Here is a 20,759-nt window from a genome sequence, read left to right as displayed (position 1 = left end):
GCGTAAAGTTTGAGAATGGTTTTCTTTTACTGTATGACAGAAACTCAAATACTGCTTTCCCCACAACCAATTAAAATGGTATTACTAATCATACTCCAGTTTCCTCAATATTATAGATTGCTTCATAGCCCATTTAAGTCTCCAATTGGCACTGCGCAAGTTCATTTATTCACCCACACAAATTCGCTGTTTTTGTACATTGTTTTCCAAAATTGTTCAGTTCACCCTCTTAAGCAGCCAGACCCATATACAGCATCGCCAGTACAACCACACTGGAAAGCAAGCAACACATGTTATAGACTCAAATGGTACCAGACTTGCAAACAGTGGATCTAAAAATATTTATTGAACTTCGCTTAAAATGTACAAGCATTCCAGATGCTATCCCATACAGTAATCATGATATACATCTTAAATAAATTAAGTTTAAAAGCATTTAATTGGACAGTTACAGACATACAACAAATATAAAAACGAGATTACATCCTTTTTTCACGTTCAACATGTAAAATAACATACCATGGTTATTAAAGCTAAAATTCAACAGGATTCATTCATGACAGAAAAATAAAAGGAAAATAACCATGTGAACCCGCAAGAACATGACACTACAACTTTGTCAAATAGGTGGTTTCAAGCAATGTAAAATGTGGCATTGCAATGCAGCTCGATATCCAGCACTCAAGTCAGACGTGCAGCATTAATCTGTGGCAGAACACTTAAAACACGATAACAAACAAAGGGTTCTGCAGAGGTAGTATATGCAATACCGCCTCGCCCAGGAGAAATCTACAGAGCAGCACATGCTACACTACTTTTCTACCAATTGCGTTCTCTCCTCAGATGGCGCAGGAAAGACCATGGAAACAGAAGCAAATTGGGTCATATCTGACTCACGTCTCTAATAAGGAATTAAAGGACGATAGGTCACTTTGTGCTTGCAGGCTCCTCCACAAGCCACAACAGGTCAAGCGATTCTAAGATGAGCACACATTCGGTAGATAGCGTGCAGTCAATCAAGAACTCAATATAAAGAGACAGGGCCAAAGCCGGATCGCAGTCAGAGGCAGGAGGACAGGGAACATTTTGTAAGTCAACAAGTATTGCATTTTAACCTCGAGGACAACTGAATCCACTGAAAGACATCTAGCGGAGAGTATAAGGAAATTTTTGAAAGATTAAAGTCAACATCCCTTCCTCAGAAAACAAAATAGAGAGTAAAAGCGTTTAAGATGGCAGCTGATTTTCACCGAGAGCCGTGATTACGGTAAATCAAGGATTGTATTTTCAGTTTAGGCAGTCCAAGACCAAGATTTTCATACTGAGGGGAGTTTACACTTTCCCAACCTTTACCGATCAGGAGTGCACAGCCTGTATCAACAGTTTTGAGACGGAGAGAAAAACAACAAGTATACCTTAATTGGATATAGGAAGAAATACCACAGCGATTAGTCACTCCCCACTCCAGCAAAAAAAAAAAAAAAAAAGCTTAAACTTAAGTGAAAAACCATTTCATAAACATTAGTGATAAAAATATTTTTGTAGAGTAATAAAAACAAATGAAAAAACAAGGTGCCGTCCGTGGTTTGTGCAAGGATATACAACCGTGTAAAGACGTGGTTTGTGCTTGAATTAACCTGTAATCTGTATGAAAAACGTACACTATCCGTAGCATAAACGTGGAAATAGTGATTCCATCACATGTGTAAAACTATTTCCCATACCCAAGTGAAACGTACATTTATTTACAAGTTTAAAAAAGGTCAAGTTTAAGTTACAGGTTAATAGGCGATACACCCGCTGACAAGAAAAATGAAAGGGACCGATTGATGAATGTGAGATTACCAATTGTGCAAATAAGAAAAGGTCATTTTATGCTCATACTTCTAAGCAGTTAGTGTCGACAATTCTTGCTACAAATGTAAACTTTCAAAATGTTAAATATCCTATGAATCCACTGCCTCGATCACGCTCTGAAAAGGATCTCTGTAGTCCCAGTAACACGGACTAAACAGATAATCGTGCCTAATGAATATCTTTCCCAGAATACCCAGGAAGACTAGGTATACGCATTTCAAGTGGGTACATTGGGATTCAATCACAGGAGCGCCACTCTGTTTGGGCGAGGGTTGGCAGCTAAAAGTCAGGGCCACAAAACTAACAAATACAATTCGACAAATGCAAACAAAGATAAACTACAATTACATAACACTAGGTCTGCTTTATACATTGATCAGATGTCCTTAGTCCATAATATTAACCCTTTCAGACATGACTTAAAACAAAGTAACAAAAATACAAAGAAAATCGGCAGTCTTCATTAATAGAGTTCATGATGGCTGCTCTGCATGGTAACGGTCGGCCACAATTAAACCATCACTTTCCTGTTTCCTGCAACAAAAAGAGATAATGGTGCAAATAAGAATCAAAGCGTCAGTCCACCAGATTGCAGCGAAGATAAAAACAAGATTTTATAATTACCCACAAACTTTCAATACCGGAAGAAAAACTGCGGCAAAAGATCATTCATGCACTTGAATAAACAAATCTCAATCTTAAAGTCTTCCCCACATGATGTCAGTACTTTAGCCTGGTTAATTGAAAAAGCTCAAAATCTCTGCAGCGCACTGCTCGATAACCCAGGTTCCTACGACTAACACGCGCACGTCCGATAACTTGCCTGTCAGATTCCAGGAGCCAGTCATTGCGGCTGACAGTACAATACCTTTCAAGTACGCACATCTGCTTGTTTCCTATTTCAAGCACCAGTCTATGTTACTAACTGACATTAGGACATTGACAGAGTATAAAACGGCGGTTATTTGTGGCCCGCTTGTTGGCCTCTGCTCCACTGCAGTCTACCAAGCAAATATTCACCGGAAAGGAATTTGAAACAATAGTGGCTTCAACCTTTGAAACTTCCTTTATTGGATTTACTCACAATTCTCTCGGTAAACTCCTACAATGCATGATTTAAAAAAAAAAATCTAAGCATCCAGCAAATTATTATTACTGTAAACACCAACCAGACGATAAAAACAATGGATTTGATTTCTTTAGCTTAACAGCTGAAATACATTAGTCTACATTTGCAGCGGCAGTCGAGGGTAAAAAATATATATATTGCCAACCCATGACAAAATTAAAACTCACCTTCTTTTAGAGGCGTCTTAGGAACTACATTCTCCTTGCTTTCATATTGGAAAGACTTTGAGAGGTCCAACCGTCTTCCGCCCTGTGCAGCTGGTTTTTCTTTCGACAGCTGACAACGCAACTTTGCCACCTCCTGCATGAGAGAAAGCCATCAACACAAATTGAGAAATAATTTGATTGGTGTTTTAAGCAAGTATTTGCATGGCATTGCATTTAAAACCAAGCATTGGCATAGCCAATAGGTCTCGCTTTTGGGAACTTAAGTATTTAGTTATGCAGCACAATATCCTTGGTGCAACAACATCACCTTTTGCATGGCTAAACACTTATAAGGTCCCAAAGGCAAGACCTATTGGCTATGCCACTGCTTGTTACTTATGTTTCACAATAACTTATCACAACTCTGAGGAGCACTAAAAATCCAAATGTCCGTCGAGGTCTTCACCATGAGAAGTAGGTGCTAGGCAACTGCACATAGCAGAACATGTGCACATATTTCAATAGCAAATCATGTCACGCTTGTTGCATCAGTACTCCGTAATTTGTATAGGTCTGCATGCATGCATTAGCATTAATGCACAAGTTACTTACCTTCGGTAACAATATATCTGTAAGAAACATTAGTGTTCGATTCCTTACCTTAGAATATCCCCAGGCGTCAGACTGGATCCAGAAAGTTTGTCAGCAGTACCCCTGCGCGTATCTAGGCGTCGTCCGTGGCTCCGCGTCCGTCATCAGCGTCATGATCGCCGGGATGACAGCGGAGTACCTAGACGCCACCCCCTCACGCGCGGACGTCAGTTCTGTACATAGCTTTCCGCTCCAGGAACACAGAGCCATGATAGAAACAGACACTGGTGCCATGAAACTAGGGCCCTGAAAGGGATGTCCTTAACCGGATGGGTGGGGCGGTAAGGAATCTAACACTAATGTTTCACAGATATATCGTTACCGAAAGTAAGTAACTTGTGCATCTGAAAGAAACACGTTAGTTTTTGATTCCTTACCTTAGAATACATACCCCAGCAATAACAACCACGGTGGTGGGTCTGCGAACCAAGATCACACCAGAAAGTATTGGAGAACATAACAGCCAAAAAAAGCCATCTCTCCAAACTTGGCTGCCAGGCAGTAGTGCCTAACAAACGTGTGCAGCAAGGCCCACGTAGCTGCCTGACAGATTTCCTGCAAGGTGACTCCCAGACACAGGGCAGTAGTAGCCGCCGTGGCCCGAGTGGAATGGGCGCCAGCCCAACTGGAGGCTCCTTTTTTGCCAAGGAGTAGCAAACACTGCAGTGGGGATCAAGAGAGGTCAGCCAACGCTGGACTCTAGGTCAGGATCTCTGGGGAGACTTCACTGCATAGGTGAGCCACACGGACCGTGGGTATCTGGTGCAGAGTGGCAGGAGACGCAGATCCACCTGGATCTGGGGTCCACCTGGATCTGGGGTCCTTTGAGTACATATATTCTGGACAGGTCCGCTGTCCTTGGGAGACTGGAGCCTTTTTAAGGCAGCAGTCCTCCCAGGGTTTTCAGAGGTCACTGGCTGCAGGACAAAGCTGGACAGGCTTGGGTCCAGGCAGTCAGCGTCTTCAGTCTTCTCTGCAGGGGTGACGTATTAGTCGCAGAGCTAGACGTTTTGGGGAGCAGCTGTTTGGGCCAATGGGCACCTTACCCGGGGTGACTACACCCTCTATTATTCCACCCTTCTGTGGGAGGGGTATAGACCTAGCCCTGATTGAAGGGTCACCCCAATCTTCAATACGGCAGGGACATAAAGTTGTGTTTCACCTCGCCTCCACCACCTTTGGGGTAGAGTTGGCAGAGATGGAAATACTTAATATTTTACGAAGGTTTCCCGTCCAAAGTGTCGGTGTAAACAGGGTGGTGCCACCTGCTGCTAACAGCAGAGGCTAGGGGGTCACATTTTAAAGGCAACAGGCTTCTGAAGCTTCCACTGCAAGCACTGTTCCATCCGGGGTGAGGAGGTGTGACACCTCTGCCCAGGATGTGCATGGTTTCTGGACCCAGAGAGCAGAGGCTCTCTACCCAGGGTCCAGAAATCTGTCTGGTGTGGCTGGCTGCCTACAGCCGGTCAGAGACTACACCAGGGTTGGTAGGTGCCCCTTGAGTACATGGTACAACAAAGCACAGTGGCATCAGTGTGTATTTGAGAGGAGTAGTTTGGTACCAAGCACACTTGTGTTCAGTGAAGCAGTCATGGTGCTTTCGAACTTGAGTTCTTGACTTTCCAGCCCATGTATGCTCAATGGCTTTACTGGTACTTACAAAATTAAGGCATGGACCCTAATATTGTAGGGGTATATCTGCTCATACAGTTATGCACTCACCTGTGGTATAGTGTGCCCTACCTTAGGGCTGAGAGGTCTGCTAAAAAGGTGATTTTCATATACCTCCAGGCAGTGCAGACTGGCATGGCACCCAGGCAGGGTGCCATGTCAACCGTTTTCTCCCTCACAGGGAGATACAAGCTACTAGGGCATTGGCATGGTCCCAGTGATGGGGGCCTCAGGGGACCCTCTTGAGCTCCCAGGCCCCAAGTACCCAGGGCACCATTTACTAGGGTCTTAAAAGGGGCAGAAGTACCAATTGTGGATATGTTCTGGGGAAGGAGCACTGGTGCAGGGGACCTGGTTGGGAGGGACACTGTGCACTACAGTTGAAACATCAAAACCAGGCAAAAAGTAGGGGGGCTATCCATGCAGAAAGAGGCACCCAGTCACATTGAGATCTTGTGTTTGTTCTTCCACGTCTTCAGTATTATTGAACAGACCATGGAATTCAGGGTCATCGGCGTCAATCTTCTTGGGTACCTGGTCCTATATACGTAGTATTGGTGATCAGCCGACTCAGCCAATATTGGAATAATTCTTAGATCTCTGTATTGATTATTTATACAGCGTTGACACGATCGGTAAGGCGTTGTGTCCGTGATATGTAAAACAGGTGTCACGGTCTAACTCCTTCCTTCTGAAAACCGGATCTGCCCTAAGAGGCAGATCCGGTCAACGCTGTATAAATAATCAATACAGAGATCCAAGAATTATTCCGATATTGGCTGAGTCGGCTGATCACCAATACTACGTATATAGGACCAGGTACCCAAGAGAAGCCGAGGTCCAGAAAAGGCTGTCCCACAACCGTACAGTCCTGATGAAGACCCGCCCCTGATGCGCACAACCAGCACATCGCCCCCCAGGGTCGAAACGTCGACGCATTTTCTTTATCGTGAAATCAACTTTATAAAATCTACTAGGAACCAAGAATTGATTGATATGCCTAGTGGATTATTGCTCTTATAGTTGATGCTACTAATAATTTCGTGACTTGACAATTTTGTACGTTGTTTTAAATGTATACGAGTCCTACTCAAAATGTATGCGGTATATATGTTTTGTGTTTGTCTGGACAGCTATAATCAATGTTTTAATACAATTCAGAGAAGATAAAAAGTATATGACTAAAACTTTACTCTAATCTTCATTGTGGTCAGTGTGTTCTGTTTCATATTGGCATAGGTACCGCTATCGTTGTACCCTTATAGGGACGGATGTTGTGAGTAACAAACCAGGAAATACTATATTACTGTGTATTTCAGTCCGACAGAACCATTATTATTGTTCTATTACCCACCCAGGTTCTGAGGGTTACAGGGTCAACCCATTACATGTAATGGACTGCTGAAGCAGCAATACTTAAGAGTCTTTGGACACGCAAACTCCAAAATCTCAAAGATGCCAAAGAAATGGTATAGGTGTACCATACAATCATAACAAAGTTGATGCAGAGTGATAACTACATCCAAACAAATGTCACTTCAGAAAAATGCTGGAAGCCTGCTCCTACACCTGCAATTCAAAAGGGGAGAGGAGGTAGAGAGATCGTGGAAGTGCCAGGTGAGCCACATATTTCTAGCCACAAGAAGCACCAGAAACCACACATTAAATCTCATTTTCTATATGAATATCTCTTACGAATAATCCTAATTGGCCCCTGCACTGTTCCAGCATTTTGCCAAGTCAACCCATGTGTGACAATATACACACCTGTTTCAGCTGAAAGTTCTCTTCCTTCAGTTTCATGACATGCTTAATCTTTTGCTTTTGGTTCTGATGGCCAAGAAGTTTTGCATAGGCTTCACTAAGTTTATTGAGCTCATCTTGAGCTGCTCCATGTTCATTCAGCAATGCGTTCTTCTCAGCTTCAAACATGTCCAATTGTTGCTGGAATAAAACCGAATGATGTTACTCTGACACAATTACATTCAGCCTCATGTTATCCAAGTTTCATCAAACAACAATTCGAACTATCAGTCTGTTCCGTAAAAGGATTCAGATGGTCTAGAAGGGCTCAAGGAAAATAAATTTTATTGGAACCAAAGTATCACTTTATAAAAAAAACAATTTTTAATAAATGGGCAGGACGTAATTCAGATTGCTCTACAAAATAAAGGTTACTCGTCATGCAACATCACAATAGCATTGAGGGAAATTTGGTGTTAATTAACAGAAGCAATACCCCACCTGGAATGGTTTCACTTTGTGATGCAGTTCCTCATAGAGAGTCCGCCACTTCTGGGTCTCCTCTTTAAACTGCATTACTACATTTTCATCTATGGATTGTCTTCTGTAAACAAAAACATCTTTAAATTACCAAAAATCTTCCAAATTGTAAGTCTTAACATCCTTTATCAATGGCTTCCCCAAGAGTGGCATGCTTGACATACTACTATGCCCCAAAATACCTTCTGAATGTAGGGCATCTCTTCAGCAGTTCTTTTTGCCAATGTATGAACGAGAAGGCTACAAAATTAAGTAATTATTCTGAACCATTTGACATTACAAGACCACTAAACTTGGATGAATAACATACCAATGAGTGAATCTGCAAAAAGGAATTAAAACGCCTTTTTTTTTTTTAAAGCTACAACATCTTTAATATTCTTAAAAGCCAATTTATGAATTACAATTCTCACATTATGGATTTAATACCTCATGTTCAAGTTTTCCTATTAGGTGACAACTAAACAGCACTTTTTGAAACATCAACATGTATTGATGCTTTTTTCAAATAAATCCTTGGTAACACCACAATCCTTCTTTTGGCACAAACAATTCAATACTGCTAGACACTGAATAAAATGAGGTGCCGGGCTGTGAAAACACTCTTGGCAGCTAATTGTGTCCAGGCAGCAAGGGAAAGGACAATGTAGCCTACTCATTAAAAAGCAGGGACATACTGCAGACGAACAAGTTACTTAGCATCTTAACTCTTTCAGGTAGAGACTATCTAGCTGCAGATTCCCAACCTTTTAGAATATTCTACAGGCAGACTGGATTCAGAAAATTCTCAGTAGTACCTCTGAGCCGCAAGATAGCACTGTGTGGCTCTGCAAGGACAGTTACCCTCTGGAAATGTGGGAGACCTATATAAGCCTCATTCCCGCACATTGACGTCCGTTGCTTTCAAGGCTGTCTGTCTCTAGACGCAGAGCCTTGAAAGCAAGTTGGTAGACAGTGTGTGGACTCCCAACACTTGGGAGTTTATTGATGGATAGAGTACTCACTCAAGAGGGATTATGGGAGGGTTGGTGAAGAATCTGCGGTTCCAGTCTACCAGAAAGACCATTACCAAAGTTAACTTGTCCTGATAAACTTCTAGCTGCAGATTTCACCTTTTAATAGATAAAGCAATACCTATTTGTAGGCGGGTCTGTGAATTGACCCAAACCAGCAAGTCCTGCAAGACCAAGCAGGCAAAATGCCCTTCCTGGCAAAACCTTTCCAAGCAATAATGCTTTGTGAACATATGGCGGGACACCACATAGCCATCTAGAAAAGGTCTAGGACAGCGATACCACGTGCCAATGCAGCAGTAGCAGCTTTAGCCCTGATAGAGTGAGCACAGAGTCAGTCCTGGAAGCAGATTCTTGGTGAATGCATAGCAGATCTTAATGCAGAGCTAGATTCCACGGGAGAGGTTTCTCTTCTGAACTGCTTTGCCCTTTTTGCCTCAGAGAAGCCAACAAAGCTCAGTGACCACCTAGTATGATCAATGCAAAAGGTGAGCTCCTTTGGGATCCAAGCAATGGAGCCTCACCTTCTCTTGAGGGATAAGTCCGAGGATTGAATGCCAGTAGGGTTATGGTTTGACCAACGTGTAACCAGTCTAAACTTTCGGCAGGAAAGATACCTGTGCCCGCAGAACCAGTTGTCTGGGAAGTAGTACTGTATGGTGTAGTGACAAAGCCGGACGTTCTCAGGCCGTGCAGAAGAGATGCCAATGAGAAACAGCCTTGACAATAAGGAGCCGAAAATAAAAGCGGGAAAGTAGCTCGAACAAAAGAGCAAATCAGATAAGTCTGCACTAGATTATGGGTCTACTGTGACATTACAAAAGACGTCCGGGTGCAGAGTGCTGAGGCCCAGTGTTATCCAAAGAGGGATAGGGTGCCTCCGGTTGGTGGCTGCTGACGAGCAGGCCACTTTGTTGTGGGAGCAAAAACTCCTGGACTTTAGCCAAGAGCCAATGGGGAAACAAAGTAGCACCAAAGGTGCACCCTCAGACGTACTAGGGCGGCCGAGAACAGGGCTCTGTTTCAATATTGGGCGCTCCGTTTGCAATGGGGAACCTCCGGTTTGCAAAGACACTGCAGGCTTGGGGAGGCAGGACTTCTGAGTGCGACCACCACTTTAGGAGAGTTAAGTTGGGCAGTTGGGTATTGATTAGGGACCGTCAGTTGGGCCACCCAAGACTGTGGGGCGTTGGGTGCAGGGGTGCCTTTTGGAGTCAATCTTACCAGCTCCTGGTCATGGTTGGGTGATCTTCCGGATTTAGGCTGCAGGCGCCGGATGGAGGCTTGAAGCAGGTCAGAGGTTGCCAGATCTCTGGTTAGGATAGAGGGAAGGGGGGGCTTGGACACCTCCTTGTGGTGTTTACCTACTCTAGTTCAGGTCGTGGACGGCGGGTGCAGAGTGGGGCAAATCCGGGGTGTCCGGCTAGAAACTGAGTTTACAGATTAATAAATCTGGTGTTCACGGGAGACACAGTCTTTGTGGTTGAAGGCAGGTAGGTCCTCTGTGGTGTGAGGTTGCTGGCTGAAGGACACAGGGATCTCAGGACAGGCTGGTAGGGCTGGGGCCAAGTCAGTGGGAGTTTTCCTCTTGTTAACTTTGGCAGAGCTATTTGGTCCTTCTCGTGTAGTTTGTGTCTGAGGAAGCAAGGGACAGGGGTTCCCCTAAATACTAGATTTAGGGGTGTTACAGGTAGGTAAAAGGGAGGGACCAATTGGTCCCTTCCTTGGGGTGGGTCCACCCCCTATTATGCCACCCTCCAGTGGGAGGGGGGGTATAAGCCTGTCCCTGGTTACCCAAGTCACCCCATCTGCAAAATGGCAGGGACTAAGTTGAGCTTCACCTCGCCTCCCCACTGGAGGGGTGGAGTTGGCAGAGGTGGGCACCCCTCTTCACTTTTTTTTTTTTACTACTGGTTCTCCTGCCCAAAGTTGGAGTCCGAACCAGTGGGGACCAGTTGCTGAAAGTAGCAAGTGGCCTGGGGAAGCTCACAAAGGTGGAAAGCCTTTTAAGCTTCCCCTTCGTGAACCCTGCCCCTCCTGGGGGAGGAAGCTTGGCACTGCGTACCAGGATGTGCATCGTTTCAGGCCCCAGAGAGCAGTAGGTTCTCGTCCCAGGGGTCCAGAAACATGTCTGATGGTGGCAGCTGAAAGCCTGGACACTAGTGGTAGGTTAGTTTTCAGGGGGTATCTCAAAGATGCCTTCTGTGTGCATTTCTCATTAAATCCCAGACTGGCATCAGTGTGGGTTTAAGTGCTGAGAAGTTTGATACCAAACTCTTCCGTTTTCAGTGTAGCCATTATGGTGCTGTGGAATTTGTTTTGACAAACTCCCAGCACAATATACTCTTAATGGCAGCAATGCACTTACAATGTCTAAGAATGGACTTCGACATTGTAGGGGCACAGGGCTCCTGCACCTGTACCCTCACCATTGGTATAGTGCACCCAGCTAGAGGGGTGACTGATCTATGCCAGGGCAGTGGATTGTAGGCATGGCACACAGGGATGTATGCTATGTCGGCTTCACACTGTTCTGCACCAAAACACGCAGCATGCAAGGCAGTGTGTTGGTGTAATGGTCCAGGACCTCCAAGGGTTGCAGAATGAGTGCTGCAGCCCTTAGAGGCCTTCTCTGGCCACAATGCCCTGGGTACCATTTACTAGGGGCTGATCTGTGGCCAGAGATGCCAATTGGGTTTAGGCTTTAACGCAGTTGTAGGGAAAGAAATGGGCCCTGGGTACCCGATTCGCAGGTACCCAGGGCAAACTCAGTCAAAGCACATTAGCAAATCATCTAAAAGTGGGGCAACCATGCAGAAAGAGGGCACCTTCTCACAGCCTTCTGCTAGGAAGGGTGAAGCCCTTTCAGGAACAGGCAACAAAGAATTACTGAAGGGTAAATGTGTGACTTCCTCCAGCAGTATGGCCTAGCTTCAAAAGAGTCTACTCCCTCAGGGAAGCAAATGACACTACCTGTTGCAGAGCCAGTTTTCCAGGAGGAGTGGCTCATCAGGTACACCCAAGGGGTGCGCTCATGACTTCACAGGAGAGGACTTGCTTCATTTTGTCTTAGGGTCGAGGGGGGTATCCCGGGATGTTTGAGGGCCGAAACCTTAGGAAATGCTGTAAAGAGGCAAGGGTAGCACTGTGGGAACTATTGTCCATTGGCTAGTGACTCCTCCCCTCACACAAATGAGAAGATGGCACTGAAGTGGCACACCAGACCCACAGTCCACAGATCACAACTAGACGGGAAGATGCCAGAAGGAATGCCCGGCTACTCCCATGACCCAGCAAAGAGTGGCTGCACCAAAGACAGGACCATACCTGCTTCATCCAAGGAACCTGCATAGAGTGCTTGCTGTGCTTACTGGTGTAAAAAGCTCCACTTGTCCCATGATGGAAGAAGTGACTCCAAGGGCTAGGCGGCTATTGGGCAACCAAGTACAGACCCTTCACAAGGTAAATGTAAAAGTGTAAATGTGTTTGTCTTTATATAGCGCACTTCTACCCTGAGGTCTCGTAGCGCTGTATTCATACCGCTGTAGAACCCTTCCTGGCTTTCCTGTGGAACGTCCACTCCTGGGCACCCCCAAGGTGAAGCAAGGCATCAAAGCGCAGCTGGGGTCGTGGAGATTAAGCAAGCTATTGCCCAGAGTCACAGAGTGGGACCCATGATTAGACTAGGCACTGAGGCGAGTATTATCAGGTCCGGGGAGATTGAGTCCAAGAGCCGCCGAGGCGGGAATTGAACCCTGGTCCCGGGCCAGACCTCTGCATCAGGGTCTGCCGCTCTAACCATTGAGCCACGCTTCTCCACTGTGTCCCCAAGATCATGGGATCCATGGCCAAAGTCCAAGAGGACTTTGGTCTCCCAAAGAAAAGGATTTGCTTACTGTTTAGCAACCAATGGACCGAATATTAACTGGGAGATCAGTTGATCAGTGGCAACTGCACCTGCACTCTCCTGCTGCAATGTGGACATGAGTACTGAGGACGGAGAATACCCCTAATGTTCGTGGACACCAGGGTGGGTCAAGGAAAAATCACCCATCTCTTCATCAGCCTCAAACCCTAGCATTAGGACCACTTCTTGACAGTCGCTTTTAGGAGGGAAAACAAAGACACCAATGACCCAAAGAAAGCTGACTTCTACAATAGGTTGACCAGAATGGCTCTTGTGACTAGCCCCAGCCCACTATGGCTAGTCCAAAAAGACCCTGACATTTTACCAGTTGCCTACAAACTGATTGCAATGTTTTATTACATCCAAGGACTTAAAGTTGAAGTATTCTACTTACCTTTGGAAAATATCGGGTTCCCTTCAATAGATCTTTGCTGTTTTAGTATCTAATTTAAGATAAAATACTGTTTATAAACTGGAGTCAGATTTTTTTTGTGTTGGGACCTAACTGTTCAGGTAGTTCTAAATATTTTACACCATTTCTTTGATGAGGCCTGATGGCTGTTCCGCAACTACAGAGGACTGAGCTAAGGGTTTCGTTAAAGAACCCAATTAGACCTGAAGGAGATTGTGACAATATTACACACAGCCACACCACAAAATCCACTATCTTACACTTGCAAAGGAAAATTTTTTCCAAAAGTAAATTTTTTGTCTCATGGTGGGGAGGAATGGTATGGAAAGTATTTGGATCGACCTGTTTGGTGGATGCCTCAACTACCAGACTCTCCGAAGTGGGACTGCGACTAAAGGAGGCAAAGTCATCAGGCACAGGGCGATAGTCAACCGGTCTGACTGCCAATAACAGGGTATGGCCCAGGTGCCCAAAAGGGTTTCAGTAATTTCCTCATTGAAGGGTAACAGTGGCTCAGTGGGAACCTGGCCAGGTTGCTAAACTTCAGTCAAATCATTGATCACTTCCATGACTTGCAATTGTAGGTTTAATATTTCACCTGGCCTCTATCATGACAGCAAAAGCATTGCTTTCCTCTAACAGGACCCACAGTAGACAAGGCCAGTATCTGGAGACGCAGCGAGACACTAGCACTACATAGTTTTATACCTGTTTTCCTAACCATAAGGGAGAATACAACCATACCCTTCATCAAAGTTATCGTTATTGAAGTCAGAGCTGAAAAGATGCAAAGTTTGTCTTACTGAGTGGCAAGTTAAGGTAACATACCACTGGCATCCTGAAGCCCTTGATACCAGTTATAGTGGGGAAATACATTCATTCCATCATCATAGTGGTCTTGGTCAGTCTGTCACAATTAAGTTATGTAAAGTCTGGGCTGTACCAATTGTCAAGCTATCCGAGGGATTGCCAAGAGGTTGCACTCCGGTTGCAAATTCAGTTGAGGTCGTAGATTAACTAGTTTGGAGTCAGACAGATAGGCTGTACATATTTTTCTGGCATCATCATTCATGGGAGCGGGAAGGGGATGGCACTAAAGCAGGGATCAAAGTCAGTGATGGGGGAGGAGGGGTGTACCACGTGACTCCGACCTGACGTCCGTGGGCATGATATCAGCAAAGCTACATAACCCCCACCCTGGCGCGCGGACATCAGTTTTCTTCAGAGAACTTTTCCGCACCACAACGTGGAGCCATCACAAACAAAGCCAGAATAGGGGAACAGTGTGCGAAAGAAGCAGAGAAACAAAAAAGGGAGAAGCGAATGGTGAGGAACAGCCCCATTCGGAGAAGTGCAAGGCACTGTGGCACTTAAGGTCATAGAAGGGAAGACCAGAGTATAGCTACTGCGAAGCAACCTTGCAAGCGAACTATATCCTCCCTGGGGCAGAAAAGCATGTGAAAAATGTCACAGCAGACGAAGAAGGCCTGCAACGACAATCTATTAACAGAGAAGGACAACATGGCCAGAACAGAAGAATAACGGCAGATTGCCCCAAGACCACACCAGCAAGGAGAGGCACAGCTCCAGTAAGGAGCTAAAGGCTGAGGTGGAGCTAAAGGCTGAGGTAGAGCCAAGAGACCCCACTCAGGACTGCAGAGGAGTCAAACTCAAAGCAATGATAAAGGGTAGAAGATCAAGAGTAGGCCCCACACTGGAAGTCCAGGGTGCAGGGATGCAGAAAAACCCACGAACCCACCAACCAATTACCAGAAAGGAAGGAGTGGATCAAATAAACATAACGAAGCATCCCGCTAAGGAGGAGGTGAAAGAGGGCACTCGCAGAAGACAAAACCACACAGAGGTAGGCAAATGCAGAAGACCAAGCTGAAGCTCCGCGCAGATCATGAAAGGGCGCGTCGTGAATGAAAATGCAGCTAGAATCATCTCTACCAGATACACAGTTACCAAAGGTAAGTAACTCGTACATCTGATGGTCTACTAGCCGCAGATTCCTTAACGTAGAATAGATACCCTAGCCGACCCAGAGGGAAGGAGGGCCTGCGAGAGAACTCCTTCAGTAGGAAGAAACAGAGCCCCAGCATGGAACGTATAACAGTGGCAAGAAAGGCAGGCCAGCCATCCCGAGCCGAAATAAACAAGACAAGGTGAAGGGAGGCCAGAAGACCCTAAGCTCAGCCAAGGTACCAGGGACATACGCCAGAAGACAGATAACGCCAGAGGAGTACCAAGGAAGAAAGAACCATCTCAAACAGAGGCAGAGCTCGCCGCAGGAGAACACACAGTGAAGGGGAAGCTGAACAGGCATCAGCCTCGAGGCAGCGGACAGGGCAGAAATGGCTCCACAAAGCAAGCGTGAGAAGCAAGACGCAGCTGCACAAACTCCACCAGACAAGGGGCAGGAGTACAAGGGTGTACGCCAAGGCTTAGAGTGGTGGACCAGAAAAAGCAGGCGTGCACAGCCGGCAGCTGGCAAATACCTTGAAGCAGTGCGCCCAGAGCAAGACTAGCGCAAGACGAAGGTAAAGGCCAGGGAAATCCAGAACAACTCCCAAAGGAAGATCATGCCATCTGCAAACCGACCCACAAAAATAAGTGAGACCAGCCAAAAGAGGAATACGTCGGACGAACCTAAGCCCTCAGTCAGCAGGCTGAAGCACCGGACAAAAAGAGCAGAAACCTCAATACAATGCATGCATGCCAAGCCTGTCCAGTGATGCAGCGGATACTTAAGAGGACAGAACCTGGAGCAGAGCTAGCCGCGCCCAGACAAGATCAAAGACTGCACCAGCGGTATACAACTATGCCAGGAAAGGTGAGGAACCCGAAAAAGGGAGTTCACACCCTCCCAGCGTAGGACAGAGCTATACAATACCTACAAATACCCCACTTAGGTAATGACACGTCCCAAAGAAAACATGGGAACCACTCTTGGGGAAAAAATCCTACATTAGAGGACAACAACAAGCATTTACAATGCAATGGTCTCGGCATTATTAAAGGTAGAGCTATTGGCATTGCTCATGACATTTCTTTTTTTTTAAATCATAAATAAATGACATTATCATTTATATTGCCAATAGCTTGCATATGCGAGACCTATTGCATTAGTAGCCACACACAGAATAAGTAGTAGAGTGAGTAGTTGATAGTGAGTAGGAGAGAGTTATTAGGAAAGCGAGTATTAGAGAGCGAGTAGTACAAAGTGAAAGAGTGAGTATTAAATAGTGAGAGAGTGAGTAGTAAATAGTCCTAGAGCCACACATATTTACATGCACAGCCACACCCTTACATATACAAAGTGTATTTTTAGTTTCAGTAGTAAAGAGTGAGTAGTATAGTGACTAATTATGAGTGAGTAATGTTGAGTAGTAGAGTGTGTGAGAAAGTATGTGTGTGAGAGTGTGTGAGAAAGTGTGTGTGTGAGAGTGTGTGAGAAAGTATGTGTGTGAGAGAGTGTGTGAGAGTGTGAGAGAGTGTGTGTGTTTGTGAGAGAGTGTGTGAGAGAGTGTGCTTGTGAGAGAGTGTGCTTGTGAGAGAGTGTGCTTGTGAGAGAGAGTGTGCTTGTGAGAGAGAGTGTGCTTGTGAGAGAGAGTGTGCTTGTGAGAGAGAGTGTGCTTGTGAGAGAGAGTGTGCTTGTGAGAGAGAGTGTGCTTGTGAGAGAGAGTGTGCTTGTGAGAGAGAGTGTGCTTGTGAGAGAGAGTGTGTGAGAGAGTGTGTGTTTGTGAGAGAGTGTGTGTTTGTGAGAGAGAGAGTGTGCTTGTGAGAGTGTTTGTGAGAGAGAGTGTTTGTGAGTGTGTGTTTTTGTGAGAGAGTGTGTGCTTGTGAGAGAGTGTGTGCTTGTGAGAGAGTGTGTGAGAGAGAGTGTGCTTGTGAGAGAGAGTGTGCTTGTGAGAGAGTGTGTTTGTGAGAGAGAGTGTGTTTGTGAGAGAGAGTGTGTTTGTGAGAGAGTGTGTGCTTGTGAGAGAGTGTGTGCTTGTGAGAGAGTGTGTGCTTGTGAGAGAGTGTGTGCTTGTGAGAGAGTGTGTGCTTGTGAGAGAGTGTGTGCTTGTGAGAGAGTGTGTGCTTGTGAGAGAGTGTGTGCTTGTGAGAGAGTGTGTGCTTGTGAGAGAGTGTGTGCTTGTGAGAGAGTGTGTGCTTGTGAGAGAGTGTGTGCTTGTGAGAGAGTGTGTGCTTGTGAGAGAGTGTGTGCTTGTGAGAGAGTGTGTGCTTGTGAGAGAGTGTGTGCTTGTGAGAGAGTGTGTGCTTGTGAGAGAGTGTGCTTGTGAGAGAGTGTGCTTGTGAGAGAGTGTGTGCTTGTGAGAGAGTGTGTGCTTGTGAGAGAGTGTGTGCTTGTGAGAGAGTGTGTGCTTGTGAGAGAGTGTGTGCTTGTGAGAGTGTGTGTGCTTGTGAGAGTGTGTGCTTGTGAGAGAGTGTGTGCTTGTGAGAGAGTGTGCTTGTGAGAGAGTGTGTGCTTGTGAGAGAGTGTGTGCTTGTGAGAGAGTGTGTGCTTGTGAGAGAGAGTGTGCTTGTGAGAGAGTGTGTGCTTGTGAGAGAGTGTGTGCTTGTGAGAGAGTGTGTGCTTGTGAGAGAGTGTGTGCTTGTGAGAGAGAGTGTGCTTGTGAGAGAGAGTGTGTTTGTGAGAGTGTGTTTGTGAGAGTGTGTTTGTGAGAGAGAGTGTGTTTGTGAGAGAGAGTGTGTTTGTGAGAGAGTGTGTGTTTGTGAGAGAGTGTGTGTTTGTGAGAGAGTGTGTGTTTGTGAGAGAGTGTGTGTTTGTGAGAGAGTGTGTTTGTGAGAGAGTGTGTGTTTGTGAGAGAGTGTGTGTTTGTGAGAGAGTGTGTGTTTGTGAGAGAGTGTGTGTTTGTGAGAGAGTGTGTGTTTGTGAGAGAGTGTGTGTTTGTGAGAGAGTGTGTGTTTGTGAGAGTGTGTGTTTGTGAGAGTGTGTGTTTGTGAGAGAGTGTGTGTTTGTGAGAGAGTGTGTGTTTGTGAGAGAGAGAGTGTTTGTGAGAGAGAGAGTGTTTGTGAGAGAGAGAGTGTTTGTGAGAGAGAGAGTGTTTGTGAGAGAGAGAGTGTTTGTGAGAGAGAGTGTTTGTGAGAGAGAGTGTTTGTGAGAGAGAGTGTTTGTGAGAGAGAGTGTTTGTGAGAGTGTGTGTTTTTGTGAGAGAGTGTGTGAGAGTGTGTGAGAGAGAGTGTGCTTGTGAGAGAGAGAGTGTTTGTGAGAGAGAGAGTGTTTGTGAGAGAGTGTGTTTGTGAGAGAGAGTGTGTTTGTGAGAGAGAGTGTGTTTGTGAGAGAGAGTGTGTTTGTGAGAGAGTGTGTGCTTGTGAGAGAGTGTGTGCTTGTGAGAGAGTGTGTGCTTGTGAGAGTGTGTGCTTGTGAGAGAGTGTGTGCTTGTGAGAGAGTGTGTGCTTGTGAGAGAGTGTGTGCTTGTGAGAGAGAGTGTGCTTGTGAGAGAGAGTGTGTGCTTGTGAGAGAGTGTGCTTGTGAGAGAGTGTGTGCTTGTGAGAGAGAGTGTGCTTGTGAGAGAGAGTGTGCTTGTGAGAGAGAGTGTGTTTGTGAGAGTGTGTTTGTGAGAGAGAGTGTGTTTGTGAGAGTGTGTTTGTGAGAGAGAGTGTGTTTGTGAGAGTGTGTTTGTGAGAGAGTGTGTGTTTGTGAGAGAGTGTGTGTTTGTGAGAGAGTGTGTGTTTGTGAGAGAGTGTGTTTGTGAGAGAGTGTGTGTTTGTGAGAGAGTGTGTGTTTGTGAGAGAGTGTGTGTTTGTGAGAGAGTGTGTGTTTGTGAGAGAGTGTGTGTTTGTGAGAGAGTGTGTGTTTGTGAGAGAGTGTGTGTTTGTGAGAGAGTGTGTGTTTGTGAGAGAGTGTGTGTTTGTGAGAGAGAGAGTGTTTGTGAGAGAGAGAGTGTTTGTGAGAGAGAGAGTGTTTGTGAGAGAGAGAGTGTTTGTGAGAGAGAGAGTGTTTGTGAGAGAGAGTGTGTTTGTGAGAGAGAGTGTTTGTGAGAGTGTGTGTTTTTGTGAGAGAGTGTGTGAGAGAGTGTGTGCTTGTGAGAGAGTGTGTGAGAGAGAGTGTGCTTGTGAGAGAGAGTGCTTGTGAGAGAGAGAGTGCTTGTGAGAGAGAGAGTGTTTGTGAGAGAGAGTGTTTGTGAGAGAGAGTGTGCTTGTGAGAGAGTGTGTGCTTGTGAGAGAGTGTGTGCTTGTGAGAGAGTGTGCTTGTGAGAGAGTGTGTGCTTGTGAGAGAGTGTGTGCTTGTGAGAGAGTGTGTGCTTGTGAGAGAGTGTGTGCTTGTGAGAGAGTGTGTGCTTGTGAGAGAGTGTGTGCTTGTGAGAGAGAGTGTGCTTGTGAGAGAGAGTGCTTGTGAGAGAGAGTGTGCTTGTGAGAGAGTGTGTGCTTGTGAGAGAGTGTGTGCTTGTGAGAGAGTGTGTGCTTGTGAGAGAGTGTGTGCTTGTGAGAGAGAGTGTGCTTGTGAGAGAGAGTGCTTGTGAGAGAGAGTGTGCTTGTGAGAGAGAGTGTGCTTGTGAGAGAGTGTGTTTGTGAGAGAGTGTGTTTGTGAGAGAGTGTGTGTTTGTGAGAGAGTGTGTGTTTGTGAGAGAGTGTGTGTTTGTGAGAGAGTGTGTGTTTGTGAGAGTGTGTGTTTGTGAGAGAGTGTGTGTTTGTGAGAGAGTGTGTTTGTGAGAGAGTGTGTGTTTGTGAGAGAGTGTTTGTGAGAGTGTGTGTGCTTGTGAGAGAGTGTGTGCTTGTGAGAGAGTGTGTGCTTGTGAGAGAGTGTGTGCTTGTGAGAGAGTGTGTGCTTGTGAGAGAGTGTGTGCTTGTGAGAGAGAGTGTGCTTGTGAGAGAGTGTGTGCTTGTGAGAGAGTGTGCTTGTGAGAGAGAGTGTGCTTGTGAGAGAGAGTGTGTTTGTGAGAGAGTGTGTTTGTGAGAGAGTGTGTTTGTGAGAGAGTGTGTGTTTGTGAGAGAGTGTGTGTTTGTGAGAGAGTGTGTGTTTGTGAGAGAGTGTGTGTTTGTGAGAGAGTGTGTGTTTGTGAGAGAGTGTGTGTTTGTGAGAGTGTTTGTGAGAGAGTGTGTGTTTGTGAGAGAGTGTGTGTTTGTGAGAGAGTGTGTGTTTGTGAGAGAGTGTGTGTTTGTGAGAGAGAGTGTTTGTGAGAGAGAGAGTGTTTGTGAGAGAGAGTGTTTGTGAGAGAGAGAGTGTTTGTGAGAGAGAGAGTGTTTGTGAGAGAGAGAGTGTTTGTGAGAGAGAGAGTGTTTGTGAGAGAGAGAGTGTTTGTGAGAGAGAGTGTGTGAGAGAGAGTGTGTTTGTGAGAGAGTGTGTGTTTGTGAGAGAGTGTGTGCTTGTGAGAGAGTGTGTGCTTGTGAGAGAGTGTGTGTTTGTGAGAGAGTGTGTTTGTGAGAGAGTGTGTGTTTGTGAGAGAGTGTTTGTGAGAGTGTGTTTGTGAGAGAGTGTGTGTTTGTGAGAGAGTGTGTGTTTGTGAGAGAGTGTGTGTTTGTGAGAGAGTGTGTGTTTGTGAGAGAGTGTGTGCTTGTGAGAGAGTGTGTGCTTGTGAGAGAGTGTGTGCTTGTGAGAGAGTGTGAGAGAGAGTGTGTGTTTGTGAGAGAGTGTGTTTGTGAGAGAGAGTGTGTTTGTGAGAGAGAGTGTGTTTGTGAGAGAGAGTGTGTGCTTGTGAGAGAGTGTGTGTTTGTGAGAGAGTGTGTTTGTGAGAGAGTG

The 20,759-nt window shown here is 45.7% G+C and overlaps 1 protein-coding gene across 1 annotated transcript in view; it reads right to left on the bottom strand.

Moving 5' to 3' along the window:
* Nucleotides 1-322: 322 nt before the first annotated feature.
* The window catches only part of HMMR (hyaluronan mediated motility receptor), a 488,049-nt gene continuing 467,612 nt past the window's right edge, over nt 323-20,759 (bottom strand). The window contains exons 19-22 of the mRNA XM_086931406.1: nt 7,699-7,801; nt 7,222-7,398; nt 3,154-3,286; nt 323-2,391 (exon numbers count right to left, since the gene is read on the bottom strand). Of these exons, the coding sequence (XP_086787532.1) occupies nt 2,369-2,391; nt 3,154-3,286; nt 7,222-7,398; nt 7,699-7,801 (436 nt within the window). The 3' untranslated portion in view covers nt 323-2,368. The remainder of the gene's footprint in view (nt 2,392-3,153; nt 3,287-7,221; nt 7,399-7,698; nt 7,802-20,759) is intronic.

This window comes from Lissotriton vulgaris, chromosome 7 (assembly GCF_964263255.1).
Source record: "Lissotriton vulgaris chromosome 7, aLisVul1.2, whole genome shotgun sequence".
In the NCBI taxonomy this organism is placed as follows: domain Eukaryota; kingdom Metazoa; phylum Chordata; class Amphibia; order Caudata; family Salamandridae; genus Lissotriton; species Lissotriton vulgaris.
This window is presented reverse-complemented; position numbering and strand designations above follow the sequence as displayed.